Source organism: Typopeltis vanoorti, chromosome 16 (genome assembly GCF_054136105.1).
Source record: "Typopeltis vanoorti isolate ZY-2024b chromosome 16, IOZ_Tvanoo_1.0, whole genome shotgun sequence".
NCBI lineage: Eukaryota > Metazoa > Arthropoda > Arachnida > Uropygi > Thelyphonidae > Typopeltis > Typopeltis vanoorti.
The window spans coordinates 3,874,152-3,893,111 of record NC_143564.1 but is presented as its reverse complement, the minus strand read 5'-3'; the positions used below and the strand labels follow the sequence as shown (position 1 = coordinate 3,893,111).

Sequence of the window (18,960 nt, the reverse complement as noted above, 5' to 3'; positions counted from 1 at the left end):
GGTGATGATATGAGCCAATATCTGCCCTTCTTTTATTTTAGAAATCTAATAACATTTTCCTGCACCTTTGGCTGATGGGAATATGATCTATTTGAGTCTGTGTTTTGCCATTTCGAGACACCCAGGTTACTTTATGTATTCTCTTATGCTGGAAGATTGTGCTGCCACCTATTACTAAGTTATATTTTCCATCCAGTTCCACCAACAGTTCACCATTTACATTTCTCTTTCCCAAACCATGCTTGCCCATTACATTTTCCAGCCCCTCATTATTTGTACCAACTTTAGCGTTGAAGTCACCCATGAGAAGTATGCTCTCATTACCATGTGTCATGATCAAGGTTTTTATCAAGCAGACTGTAAAACTTTTTTTTCTTCCAAGGATGCATTCTCAGTTGGGGCATAGCACTGAACAACTCTCAGTCTTCCAAATTTAGTTTTAAGATTAACTGTTATTATTCATTCTGAAATTGGTTCCCACCCATTATTGCTTGATTAAATCTTTTGCTCATGAGGATTCTAACTCCATACCAATGTATATCAGTTATATTAGGCATCCTTGAAGAAAGAAAGAAACACATTCCCACTGGGAAAATTTATTCTATCAGTACCATTCTATCTTACTTTGCTAACCTCCAATAATTCAATTTTATATTTTTCCATCTCCTTTCTTAGTTGTGCTACTTTTTCTTTTTCTGTTTGAGAGAGTGTTTCAACATTCCATTGGCCAATTCGTATCCTATTTTCTAAGCTTTAGTCGATACAAGGGTCTGTCCAATTTTTGTATTTATTATTATTATCCCAAGACCTCATGGAGTCAAAGACTCATCTGGGAGGTCCTTTTATCATACACACACAGCTCATCATACCATGCCTTGAACATATTCAAACTCCTTGCAGACACCAGACTCTCAGGCAATGCATTCCAATCATTTGCAACTCTGCATGAAAAAAAACCTGCCTCTCACTCCCCTACTCACACCCTCTTTATACAGTTTCCAGGGATAACCTCTGGTTCTCCCCTGATCTCCCACTATTTTCTGTAGAACCTCTCCTGCATTGATCCTATAAACAACCCCTTAATAACTTGTAGTATTCATATCTCCCCTATTCCTCCTCCTCCTCCTGTCCACCAGACTCTGCAAGGTGCATCTTCTCAATCTTTCCTCATACTCGACATTCCAGAGGTTAGAAACTACCTTAGTCAGTCACCTCTGGATTCTTTCCAACATCTCTTCATCCTTCTGAAAACCAGGTGACCAAATCTGGGCACAATAATCCACGTGTGGCCTAATCAAAGCCTTATACAATGGAACAAGAATCTCCCTACTTCTACAAGTCAGTGTCCAGCACATCATTCCCAGAAGCCTTTGTGTTGTCTTCACAATTTCGGCTATGTGTCTCTAAATTTCCATGTCCGGGCAATTCATTGCGGGGACAATTCATTGCTGAGACAATTCATCACGGTGAAAATTCATCGTGGGGAAAATTCATCAAGGAAAAATTTATCGCGTGAACTATTGATGGCTGAAAAAATTCGCTGAAAATGTTATTCGCTAAAAAATTGAAATGATATTGCATTGATACAGATATATGAAAAGTAAATGCAGTGCAAGATAAAATTAACAAAATATAATTTTATTATATATCCATGTATTAGTCCGCACGGTTAGCCAAGTGGCTGGTTGCTTCACAACCACATGCTTGGGAAAGGAGTGTCCTGGGTTCAATTCCCGTCGCTGCTGTGAGCTTAGGATCTTTCTCAGACATGGCCAAGTTAGCCAGTTTAGGGTGAGGACTATAGGGGTTTTTCTTCCCAGTTTATATGGGATTTTTCCTCCCACAAGCAGGCAAACCAGCCTTGAGAACACTTCTACAGACATAGGATACACTGAGAGAGATAGGCCAACCACCTTATCCTCGTATAATGGCTGCGGTTATAAGGAATAGCAACTCTCGACACCGAAAAGGTAAAAGAGGGATAGATCTATGCATTGTTTAGATTTTCATAATGTTTTTTATTCTTATACAGTGAAAGTAATATTTTATTGATTGGTGAGTTTCCTAATTTCTATTTCATCTTAAAATGGTATAAATATTCTTACTTTTACTGAGAATAAAAGCCAACAGGTTTCATCTTAACAACAATAACAGGCTTCATCTTAACAACAGCAGGCTACATTCACTTAATTTTGAATAATTTAACTTTGCCAAAGTGAAGCATGTTGGCTCTTATTCTCAGTAATTGTATTTGTGCACCTTTTTGCAACTCGTACAGTAAAGATACAAGCTCTGAGTATTGAAACTTTAGTATTACATCTAGGTCTGTCTACTCACTGATGAGACCTCAAAAAAGGTCGAAACCGGTCTGGGTAGTGACCTTCTCTCATAATGTAGAACAGTAATACATCTCCTAGGAGCTGTGTTTTACATTATGAGAAAATACTAAAAATAGTGATCGGACCTTGCTCCACCTTTACTACGAGTTTCCCAGCATTGCACTAGCATGTGTTGGCTTACACTTGGACTCGCGAAATTTATATAGTTTTCTATATTCGGCATGAAACTCCTAAATTAGATTTTCTATCTTTGAGTTTCTTATTTGGCTAAGAAATAATGTGGTATTCAATATCCACTTAATTTTGAAACTTTCTTGCTTTGATACTACAGATTCTGTTGAGGGAATATTAATGTTTACAAAATTATAACTGCAACCGTTATACAAGGGTCAGGTGGTTGGTTCTATGCCTCCCATTGTATCCTATTTCTTGAAGCGTTATCTTCTCAGGGCCGGTTTACTTGCTTGCTTGGGAAAGGAAAAACCCCACATAAACTGAGGAGAAAAGCCCTGCAGTCCTTGCCCAAGACTGGCTAACTTGACTATCAACTTATCATGTGGTAATCTATCAAAAGCCTTTGCAAAATCTAAGTATATTACTGTGTATCCTTCTGTTCTGTCCATAGAAGCAGTCACTTTATTGTAATAAGTAAGTAGATTACTAAAACATGACCTCCCTTTAGTAAATCCATGCTGTCCATGAAAGATAATCCCATTGTTGTCAACCCAATTCTGAATCCTAGTTCTCACAAGCTTCTCCAACAACTTAACTACAACACCTGACACACAGATAGGCCTATAGTTTGATGCTCGAGTTCTATCACCTCCTTTATGAAGTGGCGCAATCTTACCCTCCTTCCACTCCTTAGGAACTTGACCCAGTGCAAGACTCGCATTAAAAAAATATGTCAAGGCCGGCATCAACTCCCTGGCACATCCCTTCAGAATATGTGGTGATATATTATCAAGTCCTACAGACTTATTAACATCTAGTTTGATCAACTTCCCATGCACTTCTTGCTCACTTACAATCAGTCTCTCTTCCCCATCATCAACTGCTCTCAATCTCTCCATGAAGTCAGATTCACAAGATTGAAAGACCTTTATGAACTGCTCATTAAGTATCTCCACCATACCTTCTGCAACAGCTGTCTTTATACCATTTTATCCAATCAATGTCATCCTTCCATAATCATTATCTCTTTTGCTAGCTACATATCGAAAGAACTCCTTAGGATTCTTTTTGGCTTCATTAGCTAAATGCTGTTCATACCTCTCTTTAGCTACCCTCACACCTTGCCAGGTCTTTGTAGTCCTCATGGAATTGGTTATTTCCACTTCTCTTATGCTGCTTCTATAATGCCCTTTTTCTCTGTATCGCATGATTAATCTCTTTATTCATCCATTTCACACCTACCTTATTTAACCTTCTCACCCTTGAAATACATTCAGACATTGCATCTATCAGATAGTTTTTGAAAATCCTCCAAGCTGCATTGATCTCTTTTCCAGCTAACTCCTCATTCCATGCTACACCTGCAAGCTGTCTCCCGAGTTCTTCATAATCACCCCCCCCCCTTGTAGTTCCACATATACCCTTTTCTTACAGAGGTCCTCACACTGCTTGTAACCACCCAGGTAATCACCTATGGTCACTCTCACCAATTGGTGGGTGATTTGCCACTTCATTTATAATTACATACTCTGATGAGATGACCAAATCCAAGACCCTCAATCCTCGTGTGTCCTCTGTTACATACTGTCTGAGGTAGTTATCCCTGAAAAACTCAAGAAACTTGTTTTCTTTACTTCCAGTTGCTATCTCATTATTCCAGTCTATATTGCCATAATTAAAATCACCCATTATGATCACTCTTTTCTTATTTGCTTAGCTAATTTGATTATACATTTCATAGTCACTATCATCCACATTTCCTGGTCTATAACAACATCCAACCAAGTATTTCATTCCATTCACCTCTATCTCAACACCCTACTGCCTCAAAACCACTGGCACTATTTCCCTCTTACATCTCTACTTTGTATGGACATAACTCTTTCTCTATCATCAATAGCACTCCTCCCTCCATTTTTACCCCTTTTATCCTCACGAAACACATCATATCCTTCCATTCTATTCCTGTCAGGATGTCGTCCTCATCTAACTATGTCTCACTTAAATTGGGTGAACAGACTCAATTAGTGCAACCATTCTAAAGGACCATTTCCCTTTCAAATGCATCCAATTCCAACTGTTTCCTCTTGATCCCAGGTCATCCCATTCCTTTCCTGTCTACACATGCTCGCACATCCTCTTGGAGTTTCCACCTTTCTCATGCTGTGTACTCCTGTCCAACCTGACCCTCCCTGTTTCCCTGTTCATTTTGAACACCCATTCTCTCATTTTCCATACTCATGCCACTTACTTCCTCATTCATAACCACCTCTTCAATCTTCCTGTCGTACACTCCTGCCCTTCCACATCACTTCCCACTTGATCTGATTCATTCTCCATACTCACTTCTCTACCTTCCAGCAACAGTCTCTCCATAACCACTCAAATGCAGTCCATCGCTCCCATACAGTTCACTTCGTCCCTTCATCTACACCTACATATTGTACTTCCCTCTCCTCACATATTTCAGCCAACATACCATTCATAATCCTTGCTCTCTGCCTCATCTCACCACAGTCATACCTAGGCAAAACATTTACTACCCTTCCTGTCACATTATTTTCTTTTATTCATCTAAGCAGCCTCCTGATATCAAGTCATTCGTACCTATTAAAACCATCAACTCCTTCGCTCACTCCCTCCTCATATCCAATGCATCAATCACTCTACTCATTTTGCCACCTGGAAAACATACCTTGTGCATCCTCTCATCCAGCACACCTTTAATAATGGAGTCGCCATACAATGCCACTCGCTCATCTTTCATTAATTCTTTCGTACCTACTTGATTTGTTTTAATCGTTTTCACCCGAATTTTCTTAATTTCATTCTGCATCCATTTCATCTCTTGCCTCATCCAACTCAATTCAACTTTCAAATCTCACATCACATTCTCTATATCATCCAATCTTTCTCATTTTTGAACTCTCGACTCCCGCTTCACACTTTCACTCTCATTCATCCTTTTGAGTTTCTGTACTTACAGTCCATGCATCCAACTTTCGCTTTCATCCATTCTTTCCATTTTTCCCACTTTCGATCCTTTCGTCACGCTATTTCCAGTTTCTTTAATTCTCTCAATTTTGTTTCCTTCCACTACATTCACCTCCCTTTCATTCTTTTTACCATCCATTACAGTTTTCAAATCACTCGTTTTCTTTTTCAATGTTTTCTTAACAATTTTTTGTCTTTCTTTCACACCATGCTTTTCTTTCGAATGAGCACTCATTCTTCCTGCGACATTCTAGCTACTAACACTTTCTGTTATCAAATTCATATTAGCACTCACCAAATCCTCGTTCACACTTCGCACATACATACCCTCCTTCCATCAGCCTAAATGTCCACAAACCATCTATGTAATCAAAAGAATACATGTAGTACACCTCGCACTTCAAGAAACGACTAAAGTCTAAGTTAAAGTCATGTACTGACAAAACCGCCACCATCTTTCCTCTACCAGTTACTACTCTAAGGGCCAAAAACAACGAATTTGTAATTAAGGTTAAGCCAAAATATCCCACACACTAATAATACTACTAGCGCACAACTTTTATAGCAGCTCTTACTCAAACAATCACTCATATACAATTAATTATTTCAAGAATAACTTATCTGAATCCGGAGCTCTTCTTACACATCGCCGTTACTGTTGCCTCACGAGCGCCCCTCCTGATTTCTGGTAAACAGTGAAGGAAAGACTGCCAGAAGGAAGATGTGTGACAAGTGTATCTAGAAACAGAAGTGTTCTGCTTTTCAATCTCAAGTGTGAATTGTATGTGTTTGTGTTGTTTGTTTGGGTGGCTGAGGAAAGTGTCCAATGTCTGGCAGCCATTGGGCCACATAGCGAAAACATCATCAACTTATCTAAGTCAGACTTTGGCTTTAAAGTAGAGGAATCTAGAGCATGTCGCTCAAAATATTCCATGTAAAAATTAGCAATAGGAGGGATAATGGTGAACCCATGGCTGTGCCTTCTTTTTTGTAGGTAGAAAGTGTTTTGCCGCTCAAAATAGGCTGAACATAATACATGCACAAAGAGTGAGAGGGAATTTGTCCTATAATAGAAGGATGGATTATGTCACTGATTGGAACAGTTGTGAAGAGGGCAGAGACATCAAAACTGACTAATAAATCATCTTTTTCCAGTGTGATGTCTTTGATTTTGTTTACAAAGTGTTGTGTGTTCTTAATATAGGAGCTACCAACTCCTTGAGCGTCGATTCTAATTTCTTGGCTAGGTGATAATTGGGGCTGTCTATCGGCCAGAGTGGTGTTGTGAATCTTTGGTAGGCCATAAATTCTCGGGTAACAAGTGTAGGAAGTAATTATTTAATTGTACCTTCAGGCCGATAGTCAAGGGTATAGACAGCCCCAATTATCACCTAGCCAAGAATCCACTCCCTCCGCTGGCCCACCCTGGAGTATATCGTATTCATTACACCTGTAATTTGCCCTACAAAGAGGAAACAGGAACACAATTCCTATCAGAAGAAAGGAACATAAACAAGATATTAAATATAATAACTATGGTCAAGTTGGCCTTTCTGATCATGCCCTGAACACTTTACATAGAATTGACTATGTAAAGGCAACAGGAAAAGCACCTGTTTACATCACACCAAAACATGGTATGAATGTAAATTTAAGGAGGTCTGTGAGATTCTTATCAACCACCCTAATCTTAACAATAATGATGGTCTAAAAATCCCAAGAATATGGAAGGCACATATTCTACCCACTTAACCTTTCTCCCTAAGAGTTAATTATAAATAGGACCATAGATAATCCAGGATTACTTACTATTATAATAACGGAATTAACTCACGTAAAATATTCTTTATTAGTAGAATTTTTGCCTGAGAATCACAGGCATCATCAGTACAAGTATGAGGCTAATTAAACTATATAACTGACATATTCACAAGGTGCCACCTAAGTAGCTAAAGTAAGAAAACTAAAAATGGTCCTTAAATTTCCTAAACTTATTTAAAAAAAAAAAAAACTCTCTCTCTCTCTCTGTGTGTGTGTGTGTGTGTGTGTGTGTGTGTGTTCAATTACAAAAGTTAGGAAACATTAGCTGATTTATAGAGTGCTATCTCCCACAAGGTACTGAATATACGACCTGCTCTTGCAGATCATACCATCAACACTAGACATAGAGTTCACTGGAACAAAACAAAAGTCAGTTCCTCATGGAACAGCTTTACAAAGAAACATGTGAAACGTTACTTTACTCCCCTAACTTAAACAGATCCAATGGTCTACATCTATCCCCTTGGTGAGAGATAGTACTCTATAAATCAGCTAATCTTTCCTAACTTTTGAAATTGTATACACACATATAGTTTTTTTTTATAAATAGGTTTAGGAAATTTAAGGACCGCTTTTAGTTATCTTACTTTAGCTACTTAGGTGGCGCCTTGTGAATATGTCAGTTATTGTTTAATTAGCATTTGTACTTGTACTGATGATGCCTGTGATACTCAGGCGAAAATTCTACTAATAAAGAATATTTTACGAGTTAATTCCATTATTATAATTGTAATATATCTACTCACAGTATTTCCTTACTGAAACTTATAATCCAGGATCTTAAATCTAATATAACAATTCTCATGTTAAATTAGGACATCATTTTTACTGTATTAAAACTATCTATATGAAAGAATGTTTCTCTGATGTTGTTTTATATAGCTTTGGTGTAGTTATTTTATTTTATTTCATTTATTTATTTTAATTTTATTTTATTTTCACTAGAGGTCATTCCAGTAGAATAACCGTTGATCAAATCATTGTCTCTTTAGCATACTGTGTGAAATCTAATTTAGCTTGTCTCTGTATATATGTGTGTATACTCCAGATGATGACCTTGATATGAAGGTCGAAACATCAGAAAATTAAAATAATTATTTATAACACAGTTGTAGAGTCCATAATTTGTCGAAAATGAATGCTGATCACCATGTAACACTAAAGGAAACGGAGTGGTTCACACTTTAAAATGGACTGCAACAAGGAAGTAGTTTATCTCCATTGCTGTTCATCATGGTGATGAATAGTGTCCCAGATACGATTAATGACCAAAAAGAAGAAACAGCTGTATTTGTAGATGATGTGGTGATTTGGGCACGTTCAGAAGAAGAACTACAGAAGAAGCTGGCAAATGGAATAGTGTGACACAGAATAATGGATTACATATAGGCTGACAGTATGGACTAAGGTAAATGGCTGTCAGTTTAACGTGTCTAAGTGTAAGGTGATGCACTTCGGGAGGATGAGATCACATGCTGTTTACTATACTAACGGAACTGAACTGCAAGAAGTTGACGAGGCAAGAGACTTCGGAGTTATTGTGGACAGAGAACTTAAGTTTAAAGGGCATATTGCAAAGATTGCCAAAACATCACATCAAATTACATGGTGTTGTTGAAGAACACACTAATAAGCAGGGATAAGGAAGTTATTGTTCCACTTTATAAGGTATTAATAAGACCGCATTTGGACTACTGCACACAGATCTGGTCACCTGGATTTCTTGGTGATGAAGAAATGGAGAGGATTCAGAGGCGAGTTACAAAGATTGTTGCAAATCTGTGGGATGTTCCCTATGAGGATATATTGAAGATCTGTGGGCTCCAAAAACTAGCTGACAGACGTAGGAGATATGATAGAGGCATATAAATTATTAAAGAGATTTTACAGGATTGATACTGATGACATTTTTAAGACCAGTGCAGGAAGGGAGAGAATGAGGGGCCATCCCTGGAGATTATGTAAGAGTGTGGTTAACAAGGGTGTAAGGACTAGATTTTTTACTTGGAGGGTTGTGAAGGGGTGGAATGCGATGCCAGAGGTGGTTGTGAATGCTTCATCTGTGAATGAATTTAAGGAGAAGTATGATAGGTATTGTGTAAATAATGGTTAGTGTGTCAATGTGGAGTCTCCTGCAATGAGTCTTTTGACTGCATGGAGACACAGTTGTAATAATAATAAGAATAATAATAATATTGCAGGAAGAGTGAGAGCATGGTTTTAAATCATAGTGGAAATGTAAATGTTAATGGTGTTAGTCTTAATAGGCAAAATTTGAAGTTTTACCAGGAGATAATGAGTAGGATTTCACTGAGCCAAATCTTTTAAGCAGTGTAAGTAGTTTACTTTGGGACAGTGAAATCCCACTGAAGTGCAAGCTTTTGATTAACAAAAGTGACTTTTTGTTTATTTTGACTTATGCAGCAGAGATATGAAGACTAACAAAAAGAGACAAATAGAATACAAGTGTTGGAAATGATAGTTTTTTATAGTGGCACCGGGAATAATTTAGGACTAAAATATGTAGAAGAAATGCTTATGAATTCTCACTGGAAATTTGGAAAGAATAATAAGAATAATGTACGAAATGAAATTTGAGACGAAGAGACCAGATAGGAGAAGATCCAGGAAAAAAAAAAGAAACCTGAACTGGTAGTGTTCATGGAGGAAGACTTTGTGAGGATAGAAAAAAATTAAGAGATATGATCTGCATGACCTGAAAGTTTCTGTTGAACAGAGAATGTGCTAAAGAACTGACAGCTTGTTTGACCTGGTTTTTCAATGAAAGTCTGGCTACAGGAAAGGTGCCCATGGAATGGAAGGAAGGTAAGATTGTGTCGTTGCATAAGTCAACATGGATTTGTTAAGGGATGCTCTTGTTTTAGTAATATGCTAGCCTTTTATAATAAAGTTACAAGAGCAGTAGATGAGGGAAAGGCATATACTGCCATTTTCTTCGATTTAGCGAAGGCATTTGACATGGTGCCACATGATAAGTTGATATTTAAATTGCAGCACATGGGTTTGATTGTTAGGATGGTCAACTGAATTCAGGATTGGCTGTCCGATAGGTATCAGAGAGTTGTGTATGGTGGGGCAATTTCAAGGAGGCAGAAGGTTAAAAGTGGGGTCCCACAGGGCTCAGTACTGGGACCTATACTGTTTAACCTTTATATCAATGACATTGTCAGTGGATTGCAGATGAATATTCAGTTGTTTGTGGATGATGTGAAGTTGGAAAGGGTTATTAGTAATAGTGCAGATGTGGTAGCCCTGCAAGAGGATTTGAATAAGCTAGACAGATGGGTAAATGAATGGGGGTTTCAGTTTAATGAAGCAAAATGTAAGGTCTTGAGGTTTGGGACACATCGATGGGATGCTGAATACTCTATTGGTGGAGCTATACTAGAGGAATTAGGGGAGACAAGAGATCTGGGGTTGATGATTAATAGAAATCTGAAATTTCGGGGACATATTGCAAAAGTGGTAAAGGTAACACAGAGGATTGCTGCAATAAGGAGAAGGACCCTGACCTGCAGAGATAAAAGAGTTATCATTCCATTGTATAAGACCCTGATCAGACCATACTTTAACTATTATTCTCAGATTTGGTCCCCAGGATTTGAAGGGGATAAATGTGGAAAGGGTAGAAAGGCAGATAACAAAGATGGTGTCAGGACTGTACAATGTTAGTTATGAGGATCGACTGAGGGAATGTGGACTGCAGAGTTTTGTGGATAGAAGAAGGAGAGGTGATGCGATTGAGACTTTTAAACTGTTGAGAGGTGGTTACAGGGTTGACACTGGGTGTTCTTTCACTTGGTTGAACGGGAAGGAGTGATGACAAGGGGCCATCCCTGGAAGTTACGAAAGGAAACTCTGAGCAAGAAGGTGAGGAATGGTTTCTTTGCATGGAGGGTGGTTGAACCATGGAATGCATTGCCTGATAGAGTAGTGAGAGCGAGAACGGTCAATGAGTTTAAGGAGTGGTATGATAGACTTTGTGTTTCCTAGGAAGGATCTCCTGCGATGAGTCTTTTGACTCCATGGAGGCCTGAATAATAGTAGGTGGCTGAAGGTTTGATGGAGACATAATACATGGTATTTTATCAAGCCACTGCATGCCAAAATAAGCCAAATGGTGGTTTCACACCAAATAATGACATTCATCTCCTACCTAAAGACAAACATCCATATCAGCAATGAGATTTGAATCCATGGCATATTGGCTGGAGAGTGGAAATGATATGAACTCAGCCAGCCAGATCAGCAAATGGTATAAATGTATATGCTGCTTACCTAACAAAACAGTTACTTCAGGAACGCCAAGATATTTAGTGCAGATATTTAGGAAGTACAGTAAAACCCTGAAGTTACGCGGTAGGTGGGAAAAAAAAAGTGCAAGTCAAATTCGCGTAACTTGGAGTATAATTTTGCATGTAATTTATATATACAAACATACAATTGGGACCAAAGGTTTACAAAAACACCTATATTTTTTAAGAAATATAATCATAATTGTAGTTTTTCATACATAAAAAAAAGAAAGTTATTTCGATGTCGATGGTTTCATAAAATCTAATAGATTCGTCTGACAGCATAATGTCTTTTTCTTGTCATGCAAAATTTCTTCATAGCAAGCTAATGATTTTTTTATTCCTTGCCTTGTGGCTACAATTCATTCCTCGTTAGAATCTATATCCTCCAAAATCTGTAAACCTTTCTTTTATGATTGTTCTTACTGTGGATTCCTGTAGATCGAACTTCTTTGCTAGCTCACAAATTTTCATTCCGCCTTCAAAATCCTTAATAATGTTGAGCTTTTGTTTCCAAAGTCAATGTTTTTCTTTTCTTGCAAGTAGTAGAAGAATCGGACTTGCTTCTTTTGGATGACATTATTATTTTTTATGTGATAAAATTTTTATCAAGAACATAACATTAAACAATCACAAGGTTTGTAGCTATAAAAATCATGTATGAATGGAGACTGTGCGAAACACGTCAGTGTTTGTTCACAGCATGTGCGACACTGGCAAATGCGACCGGCGCCTTAAAGATATGATTGGTGGTGAGGCGTGAAGTGGGATGGGAATACGTACATATAAGAAACCGCTAACTCCGGATTCGCGTAAGTTGGGGTAGCGTAAGTCGGGGGTATGACTGTACTTGTTACAGGACTGCAATCTAATGTTAAATAACATTATTATGAACTTGTTAATTAATATCATGTTTAGATAGTACAACAACAAATGATTCAGTTTTCTGTAGATGTCAGTATACATTAAAAAAATGTTGATTATGGACAATGCAGTTTGGAATCATCTTCAATATTCCTCAACAGTAGCTTTTCTATAGTCATTATAAAAAAAGATGTAAATGAAGCGGGGTATTAACATATTCCTCTATTAAAAATTTAGCTGGCATCTTTTCAGTTTGATTTTATGTTATTGGGTTGACTGTGTTCATCTGAAAATATGAACACAATCAACCCAATAACATAAAATAAAATGCCATTTACAAGCTCTGATAATAGCATGGTGTATTGATGCACTTACTATCAGCCTCATCTTGTAATGACTATATCTCTTTGCCTGTCAAGAAGACTCACGACTTTTTTTTTTTTTTTTTTTTAATTAAAAAGCAGCTTTGTAATTAATCTCTGATGTTTGGCAGATTTTTCCTGGAGCATCCTGTATAAATACAAAGATTTGAATGTATATCGATGATATTCTTCACTGTTCAAGCTTATTTTTGAAATCAGAATTAAAATAAAATAAAAACAATAACTGCTACCATTGGAAATTAAATACAAAAGAATGCATATCCTATCCTTTAATAAATGCGTATGCAAGTAATACTAATACACCATGCTAATACTAATGTTACTACTGAAAGAATATATTTAAAATCAAAGATTTATACTATTATACTGTAAATACCCTTAGAAGATTTGATGATCCCTTTTATGACAGAGCCATGCTTTTGCTCTGCACAAAAGAGCGGATTCATGAGTGATCTGATACTAATTTCCTTAGCATCACCAGCTATTATGCCTCGGCACATAGGATCCATGATATAGTCAGCAACCTAATGAAAAAAAAAAGCTTCAGCTGAACATCTAATTATTTTGACTTTCAAAAAAAAATTTTTTTTTGGAAGTTAAAATAAGCAAAACAATTTATCTGAGTAAGAAGCAGGTATATGTCTGAAAGCAACAGGAAGACAAGAGACAGAAATAAATAGGCAAATTAGCTCAGTGGGCACAAAATAAGCTAAAGACTTGAAGCAGTAAACAGATGAGAATTTTGTAAGGATCCAGAATGATAATTACTTTTGATACATAAGTATCCTTAACAACATTGATAACATGCAACAGAAGATAATGAGGGGCTAATAACAATAGATGCTCATTAAAGTGGAAAATGTAACAAAATGGAATATTAGCATGAACTACCAGAAAGTCTAATTGCAATAATGCAGTCTTAAGTTCAGAGTTAGAAATGAGTAAATTAATTTTTAAAATTTTGCTATAGTTTACTACTACATTGACTAGCAAACTATTATTATTATTAAACCGGTATCTCCATGGAGTAAGAAGACTCATCCATACAATATTTATCATGCCTCTCCTTGAATTCATTCACTGACGAAGCACTCACAACCACCTCTGACAAATAATTTCACCCATTCACTGCCCTCCAAGCAAAAAATGCAGTCCTAACATCCTTGCTAACTTCAGTTTTATATAATTTCCAGAGATGATACTTCCTCCTCTTCCATCCTGCTAGGTACTGAAAAAAAAGTCTTCAGTGTCAATACTATAAAACCCTTTTAATAACTTATATGCTTCTATCATGTTTCTTCTTATTTCAAACTAGGGAACATTCCATAAATTGGTCACTGGCATCTGTATCCTCTCCACCGTTTCATCCTCACAGAAATCAGATGACCACATCTGTGTACCGTAGTCCATATGAAATCTTATCAAAGCTTATAAAAGGATATAGTAACAACCTCCTTATCCCTGCTTTTCAGTGTGTTGTTCAACAACTAATTCAATAATATCAATACCATACCTGCAGTTCAATACACAATATAGTACATAGCTTTTGTTCTCTTCAACTCAAGGTGAATGACACAACTTGGCAACATTAAACAGGCCACCATGTGCAAATGAAACAGTACAGGAGGACTAAGTACTGAGCCCTGAGGTACTCCAACTAGTTGCCTGCCTTCTTCTGGACTCATCTCCTCATACATCACTCTCATATCTGTCCATCAGCACCACCCTCTTAAACAAATAACCAGCTTTATATCCATCCATATTTTCTCCAATTTATTCGATTCTTGTCAAACGCCTCTTGCAAAATCCAAAAGTATCACTGAGCCATTTCTTTTGTCCAAATCAACTGTCACTTTATTATCAAAAGTAAGCAACTTATTAAGGCACCTACTCTTCACAAAACCATGTTCCCCCTTCTAAAGTATCATATCCTGTCTACTCAGTCCTGAATTCTGTCTTTTACTAACCTCTCTAATACCTAAGATACTGATTGGCCTATAATTTGCTGCTTCTGTCTTGAAGCATTATTTATGCAGTGAAACTGTTTGCTCTATTTCCACTCCCTGCTTCCCAGAACTGAGGCTCAAACTGAATGGCCTGGTCAGAGGCCATTCAGTTTGTTTCTCTGTATATGTTCATAACTCACAAGCTGATATCCCACCTTATCCCATGGCTGTATATGCATTAAACTTTTGTACTATCATAAGTATCTCTAATTCATCTACTTCTGTTCTCACAACAGTCAATGTCACTTAGGCACTGCAATACTACCACTTGGATAGAATACACTTGCAAAATGATCACTCAAAAAGTAACTCAACCTGAGAGTGGTTTGCTAGCAGGTTTTGTGAAAGAATGCTCCACTTAAAATGTTTTTTTTTTTTTTTTGACTAATTTTGTTTTTTGGCTAATTAATTGTGAATTTTATGTTTATGTGTAAAAGTAGTTGTAGGAGTTTCTGCTTGCAGTGTTGTTGTGTGCATTTGTTTCAGTTTACATATAAAATTTTTAAATTAAGAAGATACACTGACCAGCATAGAAAGCAAGATAGCAGCAGCTTTGTCTATGCATGAGGTGAATTTGATTTTAGTTGTTTTGTGAAATGTAAGGTGTGTTGCATGTATTTGTTAGATTATGTCGATAAGTTGTGGATTTTTAAGACAGATGGAAGGTGTGTGAAGTGCAACAGTTGACAGGCAGTGAAGCCTTGGTGACTGAAGGTGACAGTAGCAAGAATGCAATGAGAAGAATGAGTGCTCATCTAACGAGAGATATTGTGAAATAGCAGCAAATGTGTGAGAAAGCTTATGAAAGTGAGCAGGTGAAGTAACTGAAAGAGGCAATCGATATGGTATGAATGACATAAGCAATTCCAGCAATGCAAAAGTCGAAATAGCGAATGTATAACAAATGCAGAGAATGACACAGCAAATTTTAGTAAAACAGAGGAAGATACAAAAGACAGTGAAACAGTAGAATGAATAAAGAATGGTAATAAAGAATAAAGTATGAAAAATATGAACACAAGTGAGGATATCAGAAAAGAATTGGTAGTTTGAAGAATGAATTGAAGCATGTGCAGAATGAGATAGGATATTAACAGGGAGACTGGTGGTAGGAGGTGCAAGAAAGAAGGTGCCAGTAGTAGCAGTCAAGTCAAAGTTGAATGTTTGCAGTGGAATGGTGAAAAGTAGTGTAGTGCTGTATGGGGATTCTGTGATGAAAGATGTGAAATGGAGCAAGTACCAAAAGTATATCTGAGAGGAGCAATCGTAGGAAGAGTGAGTGAGGCTGTAGAGATGAGAGGAAATGCAGAAGAGTTGACTGTGCTGGTTGGAACAAATGATTTGTGAGGAAGTGTGAATGACATAGCATGAGATTTGTGAGTGTTGCTAGATAGTGAAGTAGAAGTGCATGAGAAGGAGAATTGTGAGTGTATTGTCAAGGTATGAGAGGAGAGGAGAAGAGCAATAATCACAAATGGAAGATAACTAAAATGTGCATGGAGACAGGACTTGAGTATGTAAATATGGGATAATTTTGAAGGTAGGAGAGCTGTTTGCTACAGATGGTCTGCATTTGAGTGAGAGCAGTGGTGTGAAGCTGGGTTGATTGTTGATGAGAGGAGGAGGGGGAGAGTGTGTATCCAGTCAGGGAAATAAAAAGTAGATGTGGGATTGCAGGTGTAAGATACCAGAACTGGAGTGAGATAATGGACAAAGGAAGACAAAATAGGAATACAGGAATAGCCTCAACAGGAACAACAGAGTCAAAAGACTAGAATGATGGGAAAGGAATAGTGGGAAGGAAAAGGTACAGAGTGGAAAGCTACTGTGCTTATACTCCTATGCAAGGAGAATTAGGAATAAGGTTGCAGAGTTTAGGACCTTGATACAGTTACAGTCCACAAACCGTTGGTGTTAGTGAGACATGATTAACGGAGGATGATATATTCAACAGTGGGAACAGAATATGATGGTTATAGCATTTTTTGAAAAGAGAGATAAAAGAAGAGGTGGAGTATTACTGATGATTTCAGAAGAACTGTGTCCTCTCAATGTAAAACTTGAAGAAAGCAGTATTGATAATGGTTTGGAGGACATTTGGTGTGAGGTTGAGGTAAGCACAAATTTTAGATATTTAGAGGGAGATTGCTACAAGCCAGGAAATGGAATGTAGAGAGAGATGATTCAGAAAATGTTCAGACAGATGAGCCACTTGAGCAACAGGAGGGTGATAATAAAATAATTACTAATTTTAACTGTGGCAGCATTTACTGGAAATATCATGTGTGAGTAAGGAGATCGAATTCCTTGAGCTACTTACAACTATCTTATGCAGTATGTCATTGAAGCAACATGTGGGACTTGAGTGGCTTAATAATAATATCATCTAATGCAATGATAATAGAGGATGCCACCACAATGCCAACAACTGGAAAGAGTGATCATATGGTTTTGACATGAAGAGTGGCTTAGGCACATACAAGCTTCACATAACATGAGAAATGTGTGGAATTACAGAGCATGGGACAATGATAAATTAAGGATACAGACTGGTGATGTGCAGTGACTTAATCAGTTGAAGAGGAGAGAAATATTGAACTTGGTCTGGAATAACTTATTTATGGCAATGTCAGAATGCGTTCCTAAAGTCGGAGGATAAATAAAGTAGGAGTAAAATGGATGAATCATGAAATTATGCAGGCATATCTGAGAATGGGGATATTATGGAGGATATCACATAATCAATGAGTGACCAAAGGATAATTTAACTCATTACTCAGCGGTGGTTCCACTAGTGACAGGTTCACCCTACCACCAAGAAGAACCACTCATATCCCATGGAAGAGCAGCCAGCAAAGTGGATCCATTAAAGGCCACATCCACTACGTTACTACATGCAGGTGAGCCATACATCAGGACTGGCCTGATCAACATCTTGTATAGTAGAAGTTTGAGTTCTGTGCTCAGCCAGCTTCAGTAATCAATTCAGTAATGGGTATAGATGTCCCATTACCTTATTTGCTTTTGAGCAGACATGATCGATGAGTTGTAAAGTGAAGCCCTTTATCTAGTTGCACCCCTAAGTATTTGGCTACTGGTCATTATGGAATACGGATACCAAACATGACAACTTCGTCCTCTGGGGACATTCGTCTTCTTGTAAATAGCACTGCGGTGCTCTTGTCTGCATTAACATTAATTTACTGAGAATGTGTTTTGTAGTTTGTCAGTTGCCAATCTAGGTTGCAAGGAGCAGAGCATTATCGCAGTATCATCTGCATAATGGGCAACTGTGTGTGGGATGTCATCAGCCACATAGCGAAGAGCAGAGGTGATAGCAGGGAGCCCTGGGAAACACCTGCAGTGATGGTGCATTCAGACGATGTAATTCCCTGTAACTTCACTCAGAGTTTGCCATTGCTGAGGTACAATTGGTAAGTTAGACCAGTCCTAGGGGGAATTTGGCCTGCAAGAGTTTGAAATAAGTGCATTGTGATGTATTTTGTTGAATGCTTTGGCAATGTCCAGGAAGATCGTCTGTCTGTCTGCCAGTTGAACCCTATGCTGATGTTTTCCACAACTCTGAGAACTTGTTTTTCTGTGTAGTGGTTTTCCCAGAATCCAAATTTCTCATCATGGATGAGATTTAATTCTTTAGTGACTTTCTGCAGTCTTATTAGTATTACCCTCTCAGCTATTTTTTCTAGACAGGAAGCAGGCTGACTGGGCAATAATTTTTGAAAAAAGTGTGCTGCTTTTCCTGATTTTGAGATTAAGATCACATCTGCTACTTTCCATCGTGCTGAGAAGTAGTGATATCTTAACATGGCATTAATAATAGCAACAATGTGCATTACAGTTTTATATGGCAGGCATTTGATGATTTTGTTAGAAATCAAATCTGGACTTGGTGCTTTCCTATTCTTAAGTTTGGTGATGATTTCACATACCTCAGCAGGTGATGTCAGTTGGATGGGGTTTATGTATTGTGTGCATTTTAGTGTACAACATATTCAGGTGTGTACTTTACTGACAAAGTTTAGATTCACATGGGTGTAGTTTG

At 37.6% G+C, this 18,960-nt stretch overlaps 1 protein-coding gene across 7 annotated transcripts in view; it reads right to left on the bottom strand.

The window, feature by feature from the left end:
• Positions 1-18,960, bottom strand: part of Ppox (protoporphyrinogen oxidase) — a 339,913-nt gene that overhangs the window by 167,813 nt on the left and 153,140 nt on the right. For all 7 annotated transcript variants that reach the window (XM_090405976.1, XM_090405978.1, XM_090405974.1 and 4 more), the window contains one exon: positions 13,268-13,415. In XM_090405976.1, the coding sequence (XP_090262102.1) occupies positions 13,268-13,415 (148 nt within the window). The remainder of the gene's footprint in view (positions 1-13,267; positions 13,416-18,960) is intronic.